Source organism: Leptonychotes weddellii, chromosome 14 (assembly GCF_054177405.1).
Source record: "Leptonychotes weddellii isolate Sample4059 chromosome 14, ASM5417740v2, whole genome shotgun sequence".
Taxonomy (NCBI): Eukaryota; Metazoa; Chordata; class Mammalia; order Carnivora; family Phocidae; genus Leptonychotes; species Leptonychotes weddellii.
The window spans coordinates 68,852,186-68,870,592 of record NC_138382.1 but is presented as its reverse complement, the minus strand read 5'-3'; the positions used below and the strand labels follow the sequence as shown (position 1 = coordinate 68,870,592).

Genomic DNA, 18,407 nt, shown 5'->3' with positions numbered 1-18,407 from the left:
CCCGGTGCCGTGGGAAAGCGCAGCGGGGCTGCAGTTTTAGGGATGATGAAGGCAGCGAGGGTGAGGCTAGGGCGCCGGCCATTCTCTCTGGGAATGCTGGACAGCCAGGGCCCTGTGCCGGTGACAGACCGAGGTCTCCACCGGGGACCTGCTGAGACACATCACTGCCCCCGTCATAGCTGGGCTCCTGTACCTGTGCCCCCTCTGAGGGGCTGGACTGAGGCCCGCACATGCCCCCTCTCAGCCTTGTGTAAATAGGATGGCCTGACCCCTGCCTGGCTCCCGCTGAGTCGGCCCCGGGCATGGGTGCAGCCGAAGGGGTTTGGGGGTGCTTTGTTTCAGAGGCCCTGGGTGGGGCCTTGCAAACGGGTCTGGCTCGTGAGAGCCCCATGAATTGTGGCCTTGCAGGCATTCGAAGCTTCGTTTAGCCAGCTCAGCCTTGACCTGCTGGTGATGTAGACCAAACTCTCGCCCCTACCCTAGAGAAGGCATCTGACACAGAGCCTGGCAGGAGATGGTGTCTCCTGCAGGAAGTGCAGGGGCCACACCATCCCCCTGGGACTGGCGAACCAGCAAAGAACTCCCTTCGGAGCTTATCGGAGCCCAGGAAGGGCCCTGAAGAAGGCACTGCTCCACTCCCTAAGCGGAGAGACCCCAACCTGCTGGAGGAGACAGTCTCAGGTCCCTCGGTAAGCCGAGACCACCACTACCCCCGTTCTAGGGGTCTCCCCTGTCCACAAGTACCACCAGGGTGAACCCCCGTGATGCCGCCCCTTGGTAAAGGACAATATAGGCCCACAACTCAAGGGTCGCCCCTGGAAAATCTCCTGAGACACAGCTGAATGGAGGCGAGTCAGGCTTAAAATAGCTAAATAAATCTTTAATATTTCTAATTGCAAATGTACAGAAATTGCACAGCCACACAGTCTTAGAACACCAACAACTTTCTCTGTACATTATTACATATGAAAAGTCACAGCTGGAAGGAGGAGCTCCAGCCAAGACTCCAACGTTTGCATTTTTTCTTTTTCACATACTTACAAAAGGGGGAGCAAGGAGGTGGTGTGGGGCTGGGGGCGGCTTTGGGGCCAAAGGTATAGAAAAGAGGGGCTGTTTCCCTGGACAGCCTGCCTTCCGCGGATGGGCGGGCAGCAGGGAGAGAGGCGTACCCCGGGGCAGATGCTCCATGGGCGGGGGGCGGGGGGGCGGTGTGTGGAGCTCTGGTCTTGGTTCCCCCCACCCCCCTTTCTGGGCAGTTGGAAAAAAGTCTTCACTTATAGAAAGTTTGGCAGTTTCCTTCACCCTAAACATACAAGTTAAGCAAAAAAAGTCAGGCCGCTCTGTGTTGGCAGAGGGGAGAGCTGTCTCCGGCAGACTCTGGGCCTGGGGCCCCGGGGACCTGGGGCCTTATCTTCCCAGAGCAGGGCCTGCCTTCCCTCACTCCCCCTCCCTCTGGCCCTGCGGCAAACTGGCCCAACACTGGGACGCAGCGTCTGCGAGGCCGGGACAGGAGCTCCTTTGCTGGTCCAGTCAGGGCGCAGGCCCCCAGCACCCCACCCAGACCACACACTGCATGCCCTGGGTACGGAAAAGCCCCAACACCCAAATCCCAAACCTCTTCCTCCTGCCCAATACTGTTCTCTAGATTAAAAAATAAAATACACACCATTGGAGAGCAGCGGTCCCGGGCAGCCCTCGGCAGCACCAGGACTAAAGGACTATGTACAACCATTAGGTGAAATAGTTACATTACAGTCGAACACCAAGAACATGTACAAAAATGGTCAGACTTGCAATTCAGATAAAAATCTGTGAAGAGTCTGTACACTTTTACAGTTTTTGCACTAAGTAAGTAAGGCTCTCGGCCTGAGAGCTCACAACCCACGCCAAGGGCCGCCAGCACCAGACCTGCGCTGGCCTCCTGCACCCTGCTGTCCGGGCCCCGGGGCCCCGGGAACCTCCCCCGTATTGCTAAGAGGTGCTCAGTCCAAGGTTGCTCTACGAGGCATCGAGGCATCGGTGGGAGAGGGGTAGGGGGGAGGAGGGGAGGAGACCGAACCAGAGTACATCACTGGGGGCCGGGCCCTGCCTGTGTGGCCACGAGTAGGGGCAGGGCCACAGCCCCCACGGCCTTCCTTCCTGAGGTCTGTGACCGCCGGGGGCCTGCCCTCTCCTCACCGGCCAATCTCTGGCCTAACTGAACTGCAGGCTGCATCTAAGAGCCCCCTCCCAGGACACAGGCCAGGCCAGGGTGCTGTGTGGTCTGGGCCACCCTTCCCGCACTCCCTGACCGGGTGGGCTCTGTGGTGACCTCGGCCCCTGGCAGCGGCAGGCCTCCGGCCCCAGAGGCGGGAAGGGCTCAGCGCTCTTTCCAAGGGTCTCCTCAGCTTCCTGAGGCTGAGGCGGAGGCAGAGAGGGCGGCTCCCGCGAATCGCCCAGCCCTGGCTCCGCCGCCCTGGTTCTGCGGCAGGGCAAACGCCCGGCTCCCGCCCGAGATTACCGGGGCTGGGGGCGGGAACAGGGAGGGACCGAGACAGACCCAAGCTCCTGCCCACCTATGTCCCACAAGGGGCGGGTGGGGGGAGCAGGGAGGGCTGAGGAGCCATAGAACAGCCTAGAGCTGGGGAAAACCGGCCCCAGCTGTGCCCCTCTCCTGTCTGCAGCGCCTGGGTCCTCGGCCGGGGCCCGGGAAGGGTGAGGAGGAGGCCGGCCGCACACACGGGGCCTGGTGCAGGCCGCTGCTGTCTTGGAGAGGGAGCAAGTCTAACATCCTCCAGGGCCGCTATTTCCCATGCAGTGCGCACGCTCAATTTAAAAGGCCCCTGTGTTCCAGCAAGCGAGCAAGCGGGCTTTTGTTTCTAATGCATACTGTGAAAGGAAAAAAAATCACAGTTATCCACCTTCTCAGGGCCTGCTGGCATCAGACTTTCTTTTCACCATCCATCAGGGAAGATCAGCCATTCTCTCAGGGTGAGAACCAGCTGGCCACTCCCTGAAGGGCCACTGCGTCCTGGTGCGCTGGCCCCGGGAGAAGGGCGGGTACCAGGCACAGGGGCATCTGGGCCCACTCTGCCCAGATCTTTGGCTTTGGGTAGCCCCAGAGTGTCAGCCTGGGCCCAGGTGGCAAGTAAGGGAGGCTCTGGATCCTCCCCACAGAGACGAGGGCCCAGAAGAGAGCCAGGATCCTCACTGGGTTATTTGGCAACACAAATAAGGAAGGGGGGGCGGGGAGTCTGGGGACAGGTACAGGGCGGAATCCTCGGTTCCTCACAGCCAGTAAGGGTCCCCGGACAGGCTGCATGCAGTGGCAGGTGCTCAGGGTGGAGTCCTGCGGGGGACAGGAACTCCAACGGCTCCATCCTTCCCACCCTCTCCCTGCCTGCCAACCAGCCGATCAGCCCCTGGAACCAAGGGGCAAGTCCCCCAGGGCAGGCGCCTGGGCCCCCACCGCTTCAATCCTCCACCTCTGCGGGTGCTCCCTCCCTAGGGAGGGTGTAGGGGGTACATGCACTTGCCAGATCAAGAAAGAAAGGTGACACACACCAAATTCAATAACCAACAGAGACATATTTTGGCAGGCCCCCTGCTCGCCCCAGGCCGTCCCACCCCCCAGCCTGCAGTCTCTTTGGCCTGCACCGAACTCGCTTCTCGGGCCAGAAGAGAGGGGAGCGGGCCCACGCTGTGTCAGTCTGTCGAGGCTCCCTCCGTGGCACCTCCTGGACTGCAGGTGGAGGGAAGGGGGGGGCCTGGGCCTCCCGCCCCCGTGCTGGGGCTCCCCAGGCTGAGGCTGGCCCCGGGCCACCACGGTCCTCCCTCCTTGGGCAGGTTAACAATGGCTGCTGTTTCGGAACTCGCCGTTCTCAGTAATCTGCAATTTGGTGGGGTTGGTGGGGGAGACGCCGTTACGGGCTTGCATGCTGTACCTCTCTTTCAGCTGCGTCAGGGCGCTCATGAGGCGGGCGTTGGCGGCGTCCAGTGAGGCGATGCGCTTCTCCTGGAGGCAAAGAGGGCATTAGCTGGGGCCACAGGGGGACCGTACCGGGACAGGGGTCTCCCCGGGGCTGTGTGCGCCCATCAGGGGTGCTGGGAGGACACGTGGGGAGGACTGGGAGTCCACGGCGTGCGAGGGGCCGGAAAGGCGCCGAGGTTACAGGGCCACGGGGCAGGTGGTCTCAGTGCCATGGTCCGAGACTCCGCCTGCCTTCCTGTGTCTCTCCCATCACTGCTTCTCCCCAGTCAGAGCAGCCCTAGCGGTGTCGTCCATCAGCCGCCGAGCCCCGAGGGTGCGTCCCCTCGCGCACGAGATCATGGCTCCTGGCTGGTCCATGCTGTTTTTACATTTATAATCTGAACAAGGCCTGGCCCTATTGCCGGGTGAGTGAGAGGAAAGGAGTGTAGGGAAGGAGAGTGGCGGCCAGAGTCTCTTATGTGCTTCCTCTCTCAATGCAGCCGGGAAGCCACAGCTCTGAACAAGAGCCCCCCTGCTCCGCCTGCCCAGCCTGCTGTCACCCCAAGCCATCCCCATTCCCCTCCCAAAAGCTTCCACACTTTGGTCAGTACCCCTGGTGAAAGGCAGTAGTCACCAAGCTGCCCCAGTAGGGAAGGTGCTGTCCCACCCCTTTCATAGCCTGTCCCAGTGAGCTTGTGGTCCATTGAGACCTCCAAGCCTGACTTCTTGGATCCGAGATCCTGGCCTCCTATTCCTTCTCAGTTTTTATAGTGGGGTTATGACTGAGGATGTAGAGTTGTCAAAGTCACCCCCTCCTTACCCCAGGTCCTTTAACACCTATGGCTGACCAAAGGGCCAGAACCCACCTGGGCATCAATGATCTTCTGTTTGGAGTCTACAGCTGCTTGCATCTCAGCGTGGTCCTTCTTCAGCTCCTCCTCCACTGACATCAACCTGTGACCAGACACAAGGACAGTCAAGCTGGCACTTGAGGGAGCAGCTAAGGAGGTGGGGTGGGGCCGTGCGGGAAGAAGCCATCACACCTACACGGAGGGCACATACTAGGAAAGCTCCTCCAGCTGGCCTCCAACCACTGACATGAGATGGGTCTGCTCCTCCCTTATACTTCACCTGCCCCAGACTCTGCTCCCAAATCCCCCAGAAGCCCTTGGAGCTGCCCATTTCCTGATGTTCTTCCAGGAGCCAAGGTGGACGGGGGTGGGGGTTAGATCTTCACTGCCTCCCAGAGCAACGCAGGGGGTGTAATGTCAGAAGATCCGTGGCATGGGTAGGAGGATGAAAAACCTGCAGGGCTCTAGGGCTTTCTCCACCCACTCGGCATTCACCAAGGCTATGCCAAGACGTGCCTAGAACCTGACGCAGCGAGATGAATAAAGTAGAGATCTCCATCTCTCAAAAAGTTACAAGGCAGCAGGGATACAGATAGGCAGATAGTGGCCATGCCCTGCATGGGAGGCCTGGAGGCCATGGGAACAGAGAACAGGAAGTAGGTAACTGTCCTGGAGGGTGGGGTGGGGTACCAGCAAGGTCTGAAGGTGCGGTAATGAGTAGGGAAGACGGGAAGAACACCGTCTGCAGAAGCTCAGAGCTAAGGCATGTGTGTGTCTGTCCCCAGCTGCTCCTTCCCTGAAACCCCTCCTGGCCTCACCTCGCAGGTCCCTCATGCACCTGTCAATCACAGTGGCTCACACCCACTTTCTGATGCTCTTCCATTAGTTTCTGGATCCCACACTCTCTGGGTTTGCCTCCTAGCTGCCAGGCCACAGCTCTGCAGACGCCTGTCCTGCCTGCCCCCAGCATGTCAGGGCTCTGTGGGGGTCTGTCCCAGCCCCTGTTGTTCTTGCCCCCCACACTCTTCTCAAGACAAGCTCACCTGCTCCCAAGGCTTCATGCCCATCGCTACCTGCACAACTTCTCCAGGCCAGCAGAGCAGTCCCCTACCCCCTGGGTGGGCACCGAGCACCTGACACAGAAGGTGCACAGGGAGGTCAATGGTGCTAGGGCAGGTACCCACAGGGCCCTTGTGAAAAGTCAATGAGATCAGCAGTCAGGGAGCACTGATCAGGAGGAAGGGTGAGGGGCCACGCCAAGAGGGGGGTTCCTTGTCACAGGAAGATGAGACATTGAGTAAAGCCTGTAAGAAGCGGAGGAGGAGGACCAGGGAGCAAAGGGCACTGGATGGTGTCAATCCGAGGGGAAATTACACTAGGGGAGAGAGACTTGTGCTTCTGGTTGGTGGGAAAACAGAGACCAGATTTACCCTCCTGCCATCAAACAGCGACAGTAAGAAACTAGAAAACCAAAATATATGAAAAAACGGTTTCCTGACACTGAACAACAGGCAGTGTGTCCTAAGAAAAGGGAACACATGAGCTGAGCTCCACTCACTGCCTGGAGTGTCCAGGCCAAACAGAAGAAGGAAAGTAATGTCACGGAGTTGAGGAGACCCAGGGAAGCGGTGCCCGAGAAGAGGAAGACACAGGGAGAACGCCACGTATTTCCTGAGAGTTCCCTTTGAGTCTTTGGCTGGGGACGGGTCTGCAGGCCTGTGAGAACACAGCCAGGCTGGTAGGAACCACTGAAACATTAGAACAAAACCACCCCAGGGAGAGTTCATACTCCTACCTGGCAGAGTGGAAAGACATACTAACACGGGGACATAAAGTAGAATCCCCAGAAGGAAACTGCCTCAGCAGTGGGGCCAGATTAGGCTAGATTAAAGGCTGTCCAGACCCACCCCAACAAAGCTTAAATGTAAGCCTCCAAAGAATCAAACTAATTCCAAATAACCTCATTGTGTCCCAGAACAAAGCCTCAAAAATATTTAAAAGAACACAAAGCATCCCACACCTACATAAAAGTCACAATGTCTGGCATCCAACCAAAAATCACCAAACGTAAGAGAAGTAGAAAAATAGAACCAATAACCAGGAAGAAAATTAATAAAAACAGACTCAGAAATGTCACAGATGACAGAATTCGTAGATACTGAAACAACTATTGTAAATGTATTTCCACACGTTTGAGAAAATAGAGAGGAAAGCATAAGCATGATGAGAAGAGAAATGGACAGAATTTAAACCAAGCTGAAAGTCTGAAGGTGAAAAATACGGTATCTGAAATGAAATGAAAAAATACTGGGTAGGATTAATAGCAGATTAGACACTGAAGAAGAAATGATTATTAATCTTGCAGACATAGGAACAGAAATTATCTAAGATACAACAAGGGAAAAGAAGTAAAAAAAAGGACACAACAGAGCATCAGTGCAATGTGGGACAATATAAAGCAGCCTAACATATGTGGGATGGGATTCCCAGAAAAGAGACTGCGTAGGCAGGACAGCATACCTATAGATCCGAGAGCTTAAACCCAAGAAACATGAAGAAAACCATGCCAAGGATCATCATAATCAAATTATCAAATCAATGATAAAAAAAGATCTTAAAAATAGCCAGAGAACAAAGACCAGAAGAACAAAAGCAATGACAGAATCCCTACTATTACAGCCTGATGGTGAGGGCCCCACTGGCCCACTTCCTGTTTTTGTAAATAGCCACACCACACACACAGTTCTGCTAAAACAGCAAAGTTGAACACTTAACAGAGGCCATATGGTCTGCAAAGCCTAAAATAGTTATTATCTGCCCCTTTACGGGAAGTTCCCAACTCTTGCCCTAAAGTGACAACAGAGATATAGCTAATAAGCCAAAAAGAAAGATAAAATGCAATCATAAAAATGCTCAATCCAAGAGTGCAGGAAAAAAGAGAACAGAACAGATGGTACGAATAGAAAACCGTAGCAACAGAAGAGATTTAAACATAATTATATTGATAACTACATTAAATGTAAATGGTCTAAATACTCCAGAAACTGCCAGATTAGATAAAAAGCAAGAACAGACAATAAGGTGTCTATAAAAGAAACTCATTTATATAGAAAGACACAGACAGGTTAAAAGTTTAAGGATAAGAAAGGATATACCTGGCTAATACTAATCAAAATAAAGTTGGGATACCTATAATCAACATCAAACAAAGTAGATTCCAGAGCAAAGAATATTACAAGGGATAAAGAAGGTGACTTTATAACAATAAAGATGTTAGTTCATCACCAGCACATAACTCCTAGATGTGGATGCATAGTTTCACTGTACATAAAGCAAAAACAATAAAAAAGAGAAATACACAAATCCATAATTACGATTAAAAACTTCAATACCCTTTTCTCAATAACTAATAGAACAGTAAACAAGTAGACAGAAAAATTAGTAATAATATAGAAGGATTCAAATAATGCTATCAACCAAATTGAAAATTGACGCTTCCATTAAGGAGGAAATACAGCGGGATGGGTTAGTAGAAATAAATGTGTTAAGTAAGCCACTGAATCCAAAGACCACGCACCCTTCAGAGAAGAGGCACAGTGAGAAGGTGGTGGTTGGTCTGAGAAGCATTAGTGAGCCAAGAACAGAGCTGGCAGTCAAGTGAACAGTGGATTTCCAGTCACCCCAGTTATAGGCCCTCTGCTCATGCTAACCATTTTGCAATGAACAAACCCACAGGTAAGCGAAGCAAACAATAATTAGGACAGAGAAACAGGTAGCCTAAAGAGGAAGAACCTGGAAAAGTTTCTGTAGTGGATGAAGCATGAGGCTAGGTGGGGAAACTTCCTGGCTATGGCACACCTGCTAAACCTGTCCAGATGACGGATTCTTGGGCCATGCAAACAAGCTGTAAAACCCACACTGTGTCCTCTTCTACCTGCTATTCCTCTCATGAAAAAGTGAACTTCACAACTGGGACGCCGGGGGACGGCCAGGATGCTACACCTTCACTGTACTCCCTGCCTGCAGACATGCATGAGGGTGTACCCACCCTGCCCATGGGTGGAGACAGACAGAATGAGAGAGAGAAAATCACCACAGCATGTGATATCCAAGCCATCAAAAGAGATGAGAGTCAGCATCAAAGCCAACGGTCCCCTGGAAATCTTTCATGGATAACTCACAGGCACCTTAAAACTCAACAGATCCCAAACGTGGGATCTGTCCCAGCATGGCTGGGACACCTAAACTCCCCAAGATCCTCCTCTCAGCAACTGGTACCAAGACACCCAGATACTCTTGGTAGAGATCTGGGGGTTATTCTGCCTCCTTCTCCTTCACCCACTGAATGTAACTGACTTATCCCTACTTTTCCTGTCCTGAATTGGGTCCTCACTGTGTTGCCTGGCACCTCTAATCCTACCTCCCCTGAGAGCGCTTACCAAGAAAACAGGACTGCTTATAGGGGTCACAAGCCCTGTGTGAGCTGGCCTTCGCTAACCTTGCTTCTGCCGGGCCCAACTTTGCATTCTACCATCAATACACACCACACCGGGTAGGGCTCCCCACGCTCCAGGCTGCCTCCCACCTCCAGGTCTGGGCCACACTGTCTCCGCTGCCTGGGACACTCTCCTCCTTCCTCCTTCCACTCCTGGCTCCCCTGCAGCTGACCAGCCCTTCTTCTAATCAGGAGGGTGGTCTGCCCGCTGTGTGTATGTGGGGTGGGTGGGTGGAGGGGGGGCCAGAACTGGCCCAGAGCAGGAAAAGGCTGCCCTCACCTGCTGATGATGCCCTTCATCTGGATGTCCTTGTCCTCCTGCTGCCGCCGCAGCCGCTCCTCACCCTCTTCCAGCCGTGCCTGGTACTCCAGCACCAGCTTCTGTGTTGTTTCCTCCTGGCACTTGAACAGGGTCTCATACTCCTCCAGCTTCTTGGTAGAGATTCGCAACTTGTCCTGCAGCACTGCCAGGTCCTGCCAGGAGGGCAGCGTGCCAAGGGCACAGCACCCAGGACAGAGAGCACAGCCTCGTGAGTCCGAGCAGGAGCACAGGGTGGGGAGGGAGCCCAGCTCGGAATGTGCCAGGGGTCTTCACCACCCTCACCTTCACACAGTGAGGAGATGCCTCCGGAGCCCAGCCAGAAGGGTCAGGGTGAGACTCCAAGCCTGTCTCCGTCCAGGGCTCTTTCCCCTCCAACCTCCCACCCCTGCAGCCTGACCTTACAACTATGAGGGGATGAAGACTCAAACCCGAATCTCCTAAGTAAGGGTTTAACGGAGGGCACTGAGTTTTTTTATCATAAACAAATGTTAAAAACACTCTCGGATATATTAAGATCTGATAGAACCCTGAGAGGTAGGGACTCTATAGGAGGGGAAACTGAGGCCCAGAAGGCAAGGTGACCTGGTCCCATGGAGAGTGACTGACCAGTTGAGTGAGATCCTAGCCTCCCAGCCTCTATTTGACCCTAAAGCAAGGGCGGTGGCATAGGGAAGTGGGGGCGGGGAGGGGGGGAGAGGTTAAAGGTAAGGTGGGGTTGACACTAGAATCAAGGGGGTGGGGGCCAGGGTGCCGTGACAATTGGGGAGGCAGGAAGAGCCTCTCCTGGAGTCCTAGGCAATGGAGACCTAATTCACTTCAGCAAAGGTTAGGAGGCAGCAAATCCAGATGACTGGGGAGAGGCCCAGCCTTAGCCCCAAGCTAAGCTCCTAAAGCAAAACTGGACCCATAGGAGAGCTTGGCTCTGGGAGAGATGACCCTGGCCCATCCCAAGTCTTGCTCAGCTAGCCAGAGTGGGGTAGAGAGGCTCCTCCCTGACAGAGGCAGTACCAGATTTCCAGGGAGCTGGAGAGAACAAGGCCTCCCCCAGATTTGCCTTGTGAGGGTTAGTAGCAGAGAAGATGAGAGAAGCAGTAGCTCATTCAGCCACAGATTGGCAAGGAAAGAGGGCCCTCCAGCTGCAGCCTGACCCCTGCAGTCATTCAGGTGGTCCTTACAAGTCATGAATGGGACTCTGGGTCCCCGAGAGGTGCAGAGCCCAGCCCCAGGCTCACAAAGGGAGCCTGGGCTAAGGCTGGCCCAACTTTTGGCCCAACCAAACTCTGGCTCTTGGAGGACTGTGCCCCATGTCCCCTTGACATAATTATGGTGAAAGCAGGTGGATGCAGTGGACTAAGGGGATGGAAGGTGGCGGAATGCAGCATGGACATGAACCTCGCCCTAGGCCAGGACGAGGGAGAGCTGCCACCCTGACTTCCGTGCCCTTGCCTAAGAGGCTGCTAAGGCTTTCCTAGGGCCGAGGCAAGGGCATCAGGGGAGTGGAAGAAGTGCCATTCTGAGGGGCCTTGCATCTTCCTGGGCTTTGGCCCGCAGGAGGACATGAGAACGAGCCATGGATCCAGGGCAGTTGCCATAACAACAGGGAGAATTTGGGAGGACAGAAGCCCCCCCCCACCCCCATTGCCCCACTAAATGCTAGCTAGATGTGTGTGGTGGGTGGAATCTGGATATTTTAAAACCATTTCCCCCCCTAGGGGGAAGAAAACCTCTCAGTAGCAGTAGGACCCTTCACCTAGCTCTTTCTCTCTCATGTCCTGGTGGAGACAGGAACTGGGCAAGAGCTAGGCTCTGGATAGGTGCAAACCCAGAGTGGGGGACCTGGTTGGGGGCGGCCCTCCCAGCTGTCTCGGGGACCCACACCTCTCTGCCTCCTCATGCACGAAGCTCCCCATGACGGTCTCCATGTGCCTTTTTGGCACCCCCAGTCCTCAAGTCCCGGCCACGCAGAAGCTCGGTGGCCAGGTCACTCAGGGAAGGGGCCTCCCAGAGGTCTGAGGACCAGGTACCAGGAGTCTGGATTCAGTACAATTTCCAGGTGAGTCTCATGTACAGCCTGTATAGGAATTCTCAGCTCTAAGCTAAATCCCTCTTGCTGCTCTTCTTCCAGAGGCCATTGGCTGATGTCCTCATGGGGGACCAGGGGTTGAGGGGGGACTGGCCATACGCAGGGAACAAGCAGCATCCCTCATTCAGGGCTCGAAGGGAGAGAACATTGCCAGCGGCCACAGGCAGGCAGCCCCGCCCTGCCCCAAATTGCCAGGGTCCAGCTTTACCTTTTCTGCTTGGCTGAGCTCCTCCTTACTCCTTAGCCTATCCCTGTGGGGGGGGTCTGGGCCCAGGCCCTCGTCTTCTAATAACTGCGCGTTCATGGTCAAGAGCCAAGCGGCCGTGCGGTCCAGGGCATTGGGGCTCACAGGTGAAGGGCCCTACAATGAAACACAGCTGTGAGGGGCTGGAGGGAGGCAGGGGGGTGGCACCAGGTGAGTCACAGGGACAAGTGGCTCAGGGACACGGGCAAGGGTAGGGGACCTCCAACTGGCCAGGCAACTACCGATACAGTCCCCAACTCAGGAATTCCCACTCCTGGATGGCAGCCTGGGCAGAGTCAAGAGCCCAGGTGGCCTGAGTGCCCCTCTCTGCCACCCAGGTGAGAGCAAGTGAGCTTAGCCAGGCAGCCGGGCATTCAACCCAGAGCACATCTGTCCCACATACTGTGTGCGGCCCCAGGGTGACACGGAAGCCCTGGAGGCCAGCTCAGAGCATGAAGGTGGGGGTGCTGGGGGTCTGGTCGACTCCTACCCTGGGTGGGGCTTTAACAGGCCTGGAATCGGAGATAGATAGACCCCTCCCTCTTTCTCCCTGGCCCCAGCTGCCCCTGGGGGAACTGGGAGAGAGACCCTAAGGCCACACTGTCCCTGGTTCAAAGGATTCAGGCAGGGGCCAGTGGGCCTCAGGAGGAGAGGGGAGGTGGTGTGTGGGGCAGGCTGGTGGGATGGGGCCAAGTGCGGCCGTGTTCAGCATGGGATGGCAGCTGAGGACAGGCGAAATGACCAGGAGCAGCACACCATGGGTGGGGTATGATGTCCCGGCGGCCCGAGAGTGCGGCCTGCCCTGGGACAGCAGCACTGACCTGCTTGTGCACTGCACGAGGCTTCAGCTCCGGGCTGTCACCCTTGGACGAGGACGAGGGCTGCCGAAGCCGGGCTCCGGGGCCAGCCCAATCAGGCGAGGCTGATGCCAGGGTTCCACTTGAGGGCCGCGGGTACTGCAGGGTGCTCAGCAGGGTGGGTGGCGTCCGGCCACGGGGCGCAGGAGGGGGCGGTGGGGGTGGTGGTGGCGGCTGGTCGATCCTCCGCTGGGGGCCGGCACTGTTCTGCCGTGGCACCGTGGGCTGCCCGCCCTTCTCAGTCAGTGACATCTGCCGCCGCACCAGCTCCCCGGGCCGCCGTGCCAACTCCTCGGCGGTGCTGCTGAAACTTCCCAGCTTGGCGGCAGCTGCCAGCTCCTCACTGTTGCTGTGGGAGCTCAAGGAGCTGTGGCCCTCGGAGCCTGAGTCGCCAAGGCCACGAGGCGAAAGTGGCAGGCCAGCCGCCATCTGGTACACGGGGTTCTGGAAGGAGAGCGGTGCCAACAGCTGGGGCCGGCCGGGGGCGCCCTCGGAGGTGCCCGGCGTGGTCGGGGTCTGGCCCGCCCGCCGCACCGTGGCCAGCCCTGCCAGGCTCGCTGGGGCCGCCCGGGCCGGCCACCCGGCCACCAGCTGAGATGCCGGCGCCTGCCCATCGGTGGTGAGGGCGTCGGGGCCCGCCGGGGAGCCCGCCTCCCCGTCCAGCGTGCGGGCATCTTGGAGGTCCACCATAGACAGGCTCTTGCCACCATTGGCCATCTGAAGATCAGGCTCGTTGGCTTCCGAGTAACTCGAGCTGCGGGCAGGTGAGGGCTGGACCCCGGAGGACCTTGTGACAAAAAACAAGTCCTTGTTTTCGGGGGTTGGAGACGGTAACCGGGTGAAATCTATCAGACTGCAGGGAGACAAGCACACACAGGGAAAGAAGGGGGAAGAGAAGAGCTGTGAATGCGGCCAAGGCGGGTCCAAACCAAGAGCCCCGCCAACCTGCCGGGGCCTGGCAGCCTGAGCCTGAGCTGGGGCTGCGGGGGGGAGGGGGAAGGCAGGGCAGGGAGAGGAGGTGCGAGGGCTGCAACACCAAACCACAGCCCTGGCAGCGCCGCCCCCCGGCAGAAGCCACTGCAGGGACCGAGCGGCCAGGATAGCACCTCCTACACTGCACCTCCCTTCTAGGGGCCGGTGTTGCTAGTCCCAGGCCAGGCTGTCCGGCACGCCCGTCCCCGGCTCAGCTGCACTTGAGACATTGGGTGCTGCGGCCTGGAGTGTTCTGGAAAATTCTCCTTGGCTAAACCCAAACCCACAACGCAGTGGCTCTCTGCTATCCAAAGGTCCGACTTCAAAGCCACAGGGGCTCCCGCAGCCTCTTCCCTCTTGTTCCTCATCAGACTGACAACCAGAGTGGGGACCTAGTGAAGCCTCCCCAACCCCCCCACCCCCCGCTCCCCGCCCAGCCTCCTGCTGCCACCTTTGTCTGACTGGCAGGCGGGGGCTGCTGTTCCTGGCAAAAACAAGGAATCAGAGGAGGATCCAAAGGTGTGACTCAGGCAGGGAGGGTCTGCACCTGCAGAGGCAGGCCATGCCCTCCCCCAGTCTTGCAGCCTCTCCCTGGCCCCTTCCCGGAAGCTGGCTCCTTAGAAAGCACAGGGTGGTGGTAGGTCAGGTGGGCTTTGGAGGGAAGGTTGTGGGGGGTGGGGGTAAACAGGGCTCTGAGCAGGTGAGGGTTCAACAATGGGGAGCTGGAGTTGGCGTAGCCTGGGATGGAGAGGATGCCTGGCTACCTCTTAACCAAGGTGTGTCTTCCACCTGAACCGCTTTGCTTCACTTGGCAGGCTGTATGAATGGACCCCCAAGACTCAGAGGGAGCTGGGAAGTGGCACCTAGACCTCTGCATCTCTGGCCTCCTCCTGGGCCTCCAGTCCTGCGTACCACACACCCTAGCTTCTTGATCTCAGGGCCCTTGCCTGCTTACATGCCTCCGAACAAGACTCAACTCCCGACTCTGCGGCCCTAGCCTCATCCTTCCTTACTAGCTGGCCCCTGGGAGGGAGTGCATGAGCGGGGCAGAAATGGTTCACTATAAACCCAAGTCTTTCAAAGGAATATCCTCATTTTGACATTAACATTTGAGAACATTCTGCCTCTCTGTCCACCATGTGCTTATTTACAGGTCACTGTGCCTCGTCTCAGACTGTGGTCTGAACCTCAATACCTCTCCTAGTTTCTGGAGCTCCCAGACTCAGAGCCTTGCAGTCAGTCACCGAGGCTTCTGCTGAAAACACACATGCTTTAGTGCTACTTCTCGAGATTCTGATTTAAACCAGGAAATACCATGAAAGTATTTTTAACACACACCCGGGTAATCTAGAGGTATTTGGGACCAAACGGTTCTTTAACAAAGCGTATTTCTCCAAGTCTTTGTTTGTGCTAGATCCTCTATATAGAAGACCTTTTCCACCAATGGAAATGTTACTTTTCCTAAAAAGCCCAAACTATGGCACTACCTCCTCCAAGAAGCCTTCTCCGATTTTTCCCAAATGAAGGTTCACTGCCTATAGTCTGCATAACACATTTCAAGTCTCATCTAGCTTATCTTGTAAACATTTGTGTGGACATCCTCCTCCCCAGCTGAGGCTGCAGACAGGCTGAGCCTTGCCTGCACGTGTACCTCACAACACCCGGTACGCCCAGCAGGTCTTACCCAGAGAGATCATTCTCTATCACCATCTTCTGCAGCCCGGCTGAGATGCTGCTACTGCCAGAGCCAGGAGTGGAGGCCAAGTCGTTGGTCCCTGGGAGCTGCCCACTGCCTGGGGTGCTCAGTGCTGTGTGGACATCCCTCAGGATTCGAGGCAGGGGCCCCAGTTTGGATACAATGCTCTGCAAATACACAGCAAGAGGCAGGTGTGATCCGTGGGGGCCACTTAGGAAGGCCAAGTGCACTGCAGCTGCTGTGGTTCAAAATATCAAGGAGCCCCTTGGAAAGGCAGGCCCTGCCCTCGCCCACCTGTCAGATGAAGCAGATCTGGGAAGTGGCTGGGAAGGCCAGGAATCTGCAACTGGACATTTTCCCCAAGCCTCTCAGTTAGCTCTGGGCGTGGGGGAGGGGTGCAAGGCCCAAAGGGAGAAATGGGGACCTAGCCCAAGCCTTTGACCTGGGTTTGTCCTCTCCCCGTGCCCCAGAGAAGGGAGCCCAGGTGGAACCCCAGATTTGCCACAGTGACACCTCCCTATCCGAGAGGCTTCTGGGATGGCCCTCTGCTTATGCACTGGCTTCCAGGACTTTGTGCAGAAAGGAAGTAGGAAAACTCATGTAGTCAACAGAGCACAGACTCGAGAGGCAACAGCTCAATTTCAAGTCCTTGCTGCAGCGGCATCAGCTGCGACGGCGGCTGCCACCTCCCGTGGAGCGGGTGCAGCGGTCGGAGGCCGGCACAGGGACTCGGCGGGCAGCGGCCGCTCGAGCAACTGGTGCTGGCAGCCGTGGAGGAAGACGGGGCCTCGGCCTCACTGCCATGACCCCTCCGGCACCTGTCGCAGCCAAAGGGCAGTGGATACCGTGAGCAGAAGGGAGTGCAGCAGCAAAGCGCTGGGCCGAACCCGAGCGTCCAGCGACAGTGCCGGGGCCCGTGTGCTCCCGTGCGGGACAGCGTGCGGCCGGCAGAAGGTCCCAGCGGCAGTGCAGTATGACTGACTACAGTGAGCGGGCCCACCGAAGTCCTCACTGCCCCGCGAACAAGAGGAAAAGCACTCTGTGCCTGCGTGGGTACTTCACACACGAGCAGAGCTATCTAGAAAGCCTCACAACCAGAGTGCCCTGAGCAGTCACCTCTAGGGAAGAGGACAGGAGCAGGGAGGTCTTCCAGCCCTGTTTAGGCAGTAACTACTTTTGTCAGGTGGTCTCTTGAGGCCCTGGAAAGCAACAGATATTCTGCAAGTGTATCCTGGCAGGACTGGCCCTTGCTGCCAAGAACCTGTTCACTGTGCGGGCTGGGGCTGCAGGGGCGACAGTGGAACCCCAGGTCACAGAGGGCGCATGCCGGGTGGCTGCGGCTGGGTCAGAGGTGGCTAGGGAGTAAGATTTTCAACTGATAGTCAAGGGCAATTCTGGAAAGGTCTGCACCTTCCTGCCTGACATGGGGAGGTACAGCATCTTCAGAGTATACATTTTTCACACCAGTGGCCTTAAAACCTAAAGCAAAGACATTTTTGGAGACGCAGCTCAAGATGATCACATTTCTCCCAGGCAGGGAGCACACCTTCATGCAGGAGTCCGTCCACTCAATTCTGAGTGTGCAGAGGCCTAGCTAAAGCCCCAGTGGGCAGAGTGGGCTCCCGTGGCAGGTGCTGGAAAGCGAATGGGACATTCCCCCCCGCAGGAAATGGAGCCCCGAGACCCCCCAGTGCAGGCTGACAGGGCCTGGGTTGGAACCTCGGGCTCCAGCACCTGGGTGGGTGAACACGCTTACCCCATTCGTCTGGAGGAGCACCCTCCAGCTCTGTGGCAGCATCTGGCCCAGCCCCTGACCCCCCACAGCCCCATGGGGCCAGGCACCTGCTCCAGCTGGCTGACGGCCTCCCAGAGCAGCGAGTGCAGACTAGAGAGCTCACGGCCCAGATCGATGTAGCCCTCGAAGCCGGCCGTGTTGGAGATGGTCTCGGGGTTGGAGATCTCCAACAGGAAGCGTTGCATGTTGGTCCACTCGTGCTCCAGGAATTGGTTCATGAATGACATGTACTCCTCCTTGCTGCCAAACCTGGACAGAAAGCGGACAGGGTAAGTGCCCCGGGGCCCCGCCCATGAGCCCCCCTTCTCTGAGGCACCCTGCCTCAACTCCCACCCCTCCTGGCCCACTGCGGCTGCCTCCCATGCCACTCACTGCCCCCGCCAACCAGTCTGTTCCGACTCGGGGCCCTCATTCCTGGCTAAGCCCAGAGACCCTTTTCGGGACCTTTCCTCACAGGACCTAGAATGCTCTGTGGCCCTCACTCCTCATGCACAGCCAGTCAATCTCCTTCCTCTTTTCCTCCAAGTTTCAAAGGCTTGGTGCACAGATGCCTTTTCAATGCACGTTTGGCAGGTCTCTCTGCTGAGCTTTCAGATGTGCGCATCCACGGGTACCTCCTCTGTACTCGGCCTGGCCAAGTCTGGCGTCAGGTCTGTCGCCCCAGACCCATGCCCCACCACCAGGCTTCCTATCCTAAGTGGGGACACCGCCGTCCCCGAGACAGCTGAGCCAGAAGCCTGGTGGCTTCCAGCTTCTCCCTTTCTCACCGGTGAGACCTGCTGACTTTATCTTCTAATAACCCCCCACCTCATAGCCACGGCCTCCTGTATCGCCACCCCTTGCCCCCCAACACTTCCCCTGCAGTTCCTTTTGTGGAAGGGAACCATGGCTACCCTCTCGGCCCTGTCTCTCAGCTGCCCGCTGTGCTTCCTCCAGCCCCCATGCCCCTGGCTTTCAGGCTGACCAGTTCAGGACCCAGAAGAGATGAGAGCCAGCCTCCCTCTTGCTTCAAGCCCTCCAGTGGCTCCCCCTGCCCCACCTGCACTTCAAGTCCCCGCTGACCTCTCATATCTCGCCTCCCACTCCTCCTGGCCTGGTGATGAGTCAGGAATGCCAGGGTGCCTCATGCTGCCAGCACACGGC

General features: G+C 56.9%; 1 protein-coding gene across 10 annotated transcripts in view; it reads right to left on the bottom strand.

Annotated features, from left to right (window-relative positions):
• Positions 1-859: 859 nt before the first annotated feature.
• Positions 860-18,407, bottom strand: part of DAB2IP (DAB2 interacting protein) — a 161,069-nt gene continuing 143,521 nt past the window's right edge. For 7 of the 10 annotated variants that reach the window (XM_081803501.1, XM_081803491.1, XM_081803496.1 and 4 more), the window contains 7 exons: positions 17,312-17,513; positions 15,458-15,636; positions 12,766-13,654; positions 11,909-12,061; positions 9,576-9,769; positions 4,816-4,903; positions 860-3,994 (listed from right to left, as the gene is read on the bottom strand). In XM_081803501.1, coding sequence (XP_081659627.1) covers positions 3,827-3,994; positions 4,816-4,903; positions 9,576-9,769; positions 11,909-12,061; positions 12,766-13,654; positions 15,458-15,636; positions 17,312-17,513 — 1,873 coding nt within the window. In that variant the 3' untranslated portion in view covers positions 860-3,826. The remainder of the gene's footprint in view (positions 3,995-4,815; positions 4,904-9,575; positions 9,770-11,908; positions 12,062-12,765; positions 13,655-15,457; positions 15,637-17,311; positions 17,514-18,407) is intronic. The other 3 variants (XM_081803493.1, XM_081803492.1, XM_081803495.1) reach the window with 3 other exon arrangements.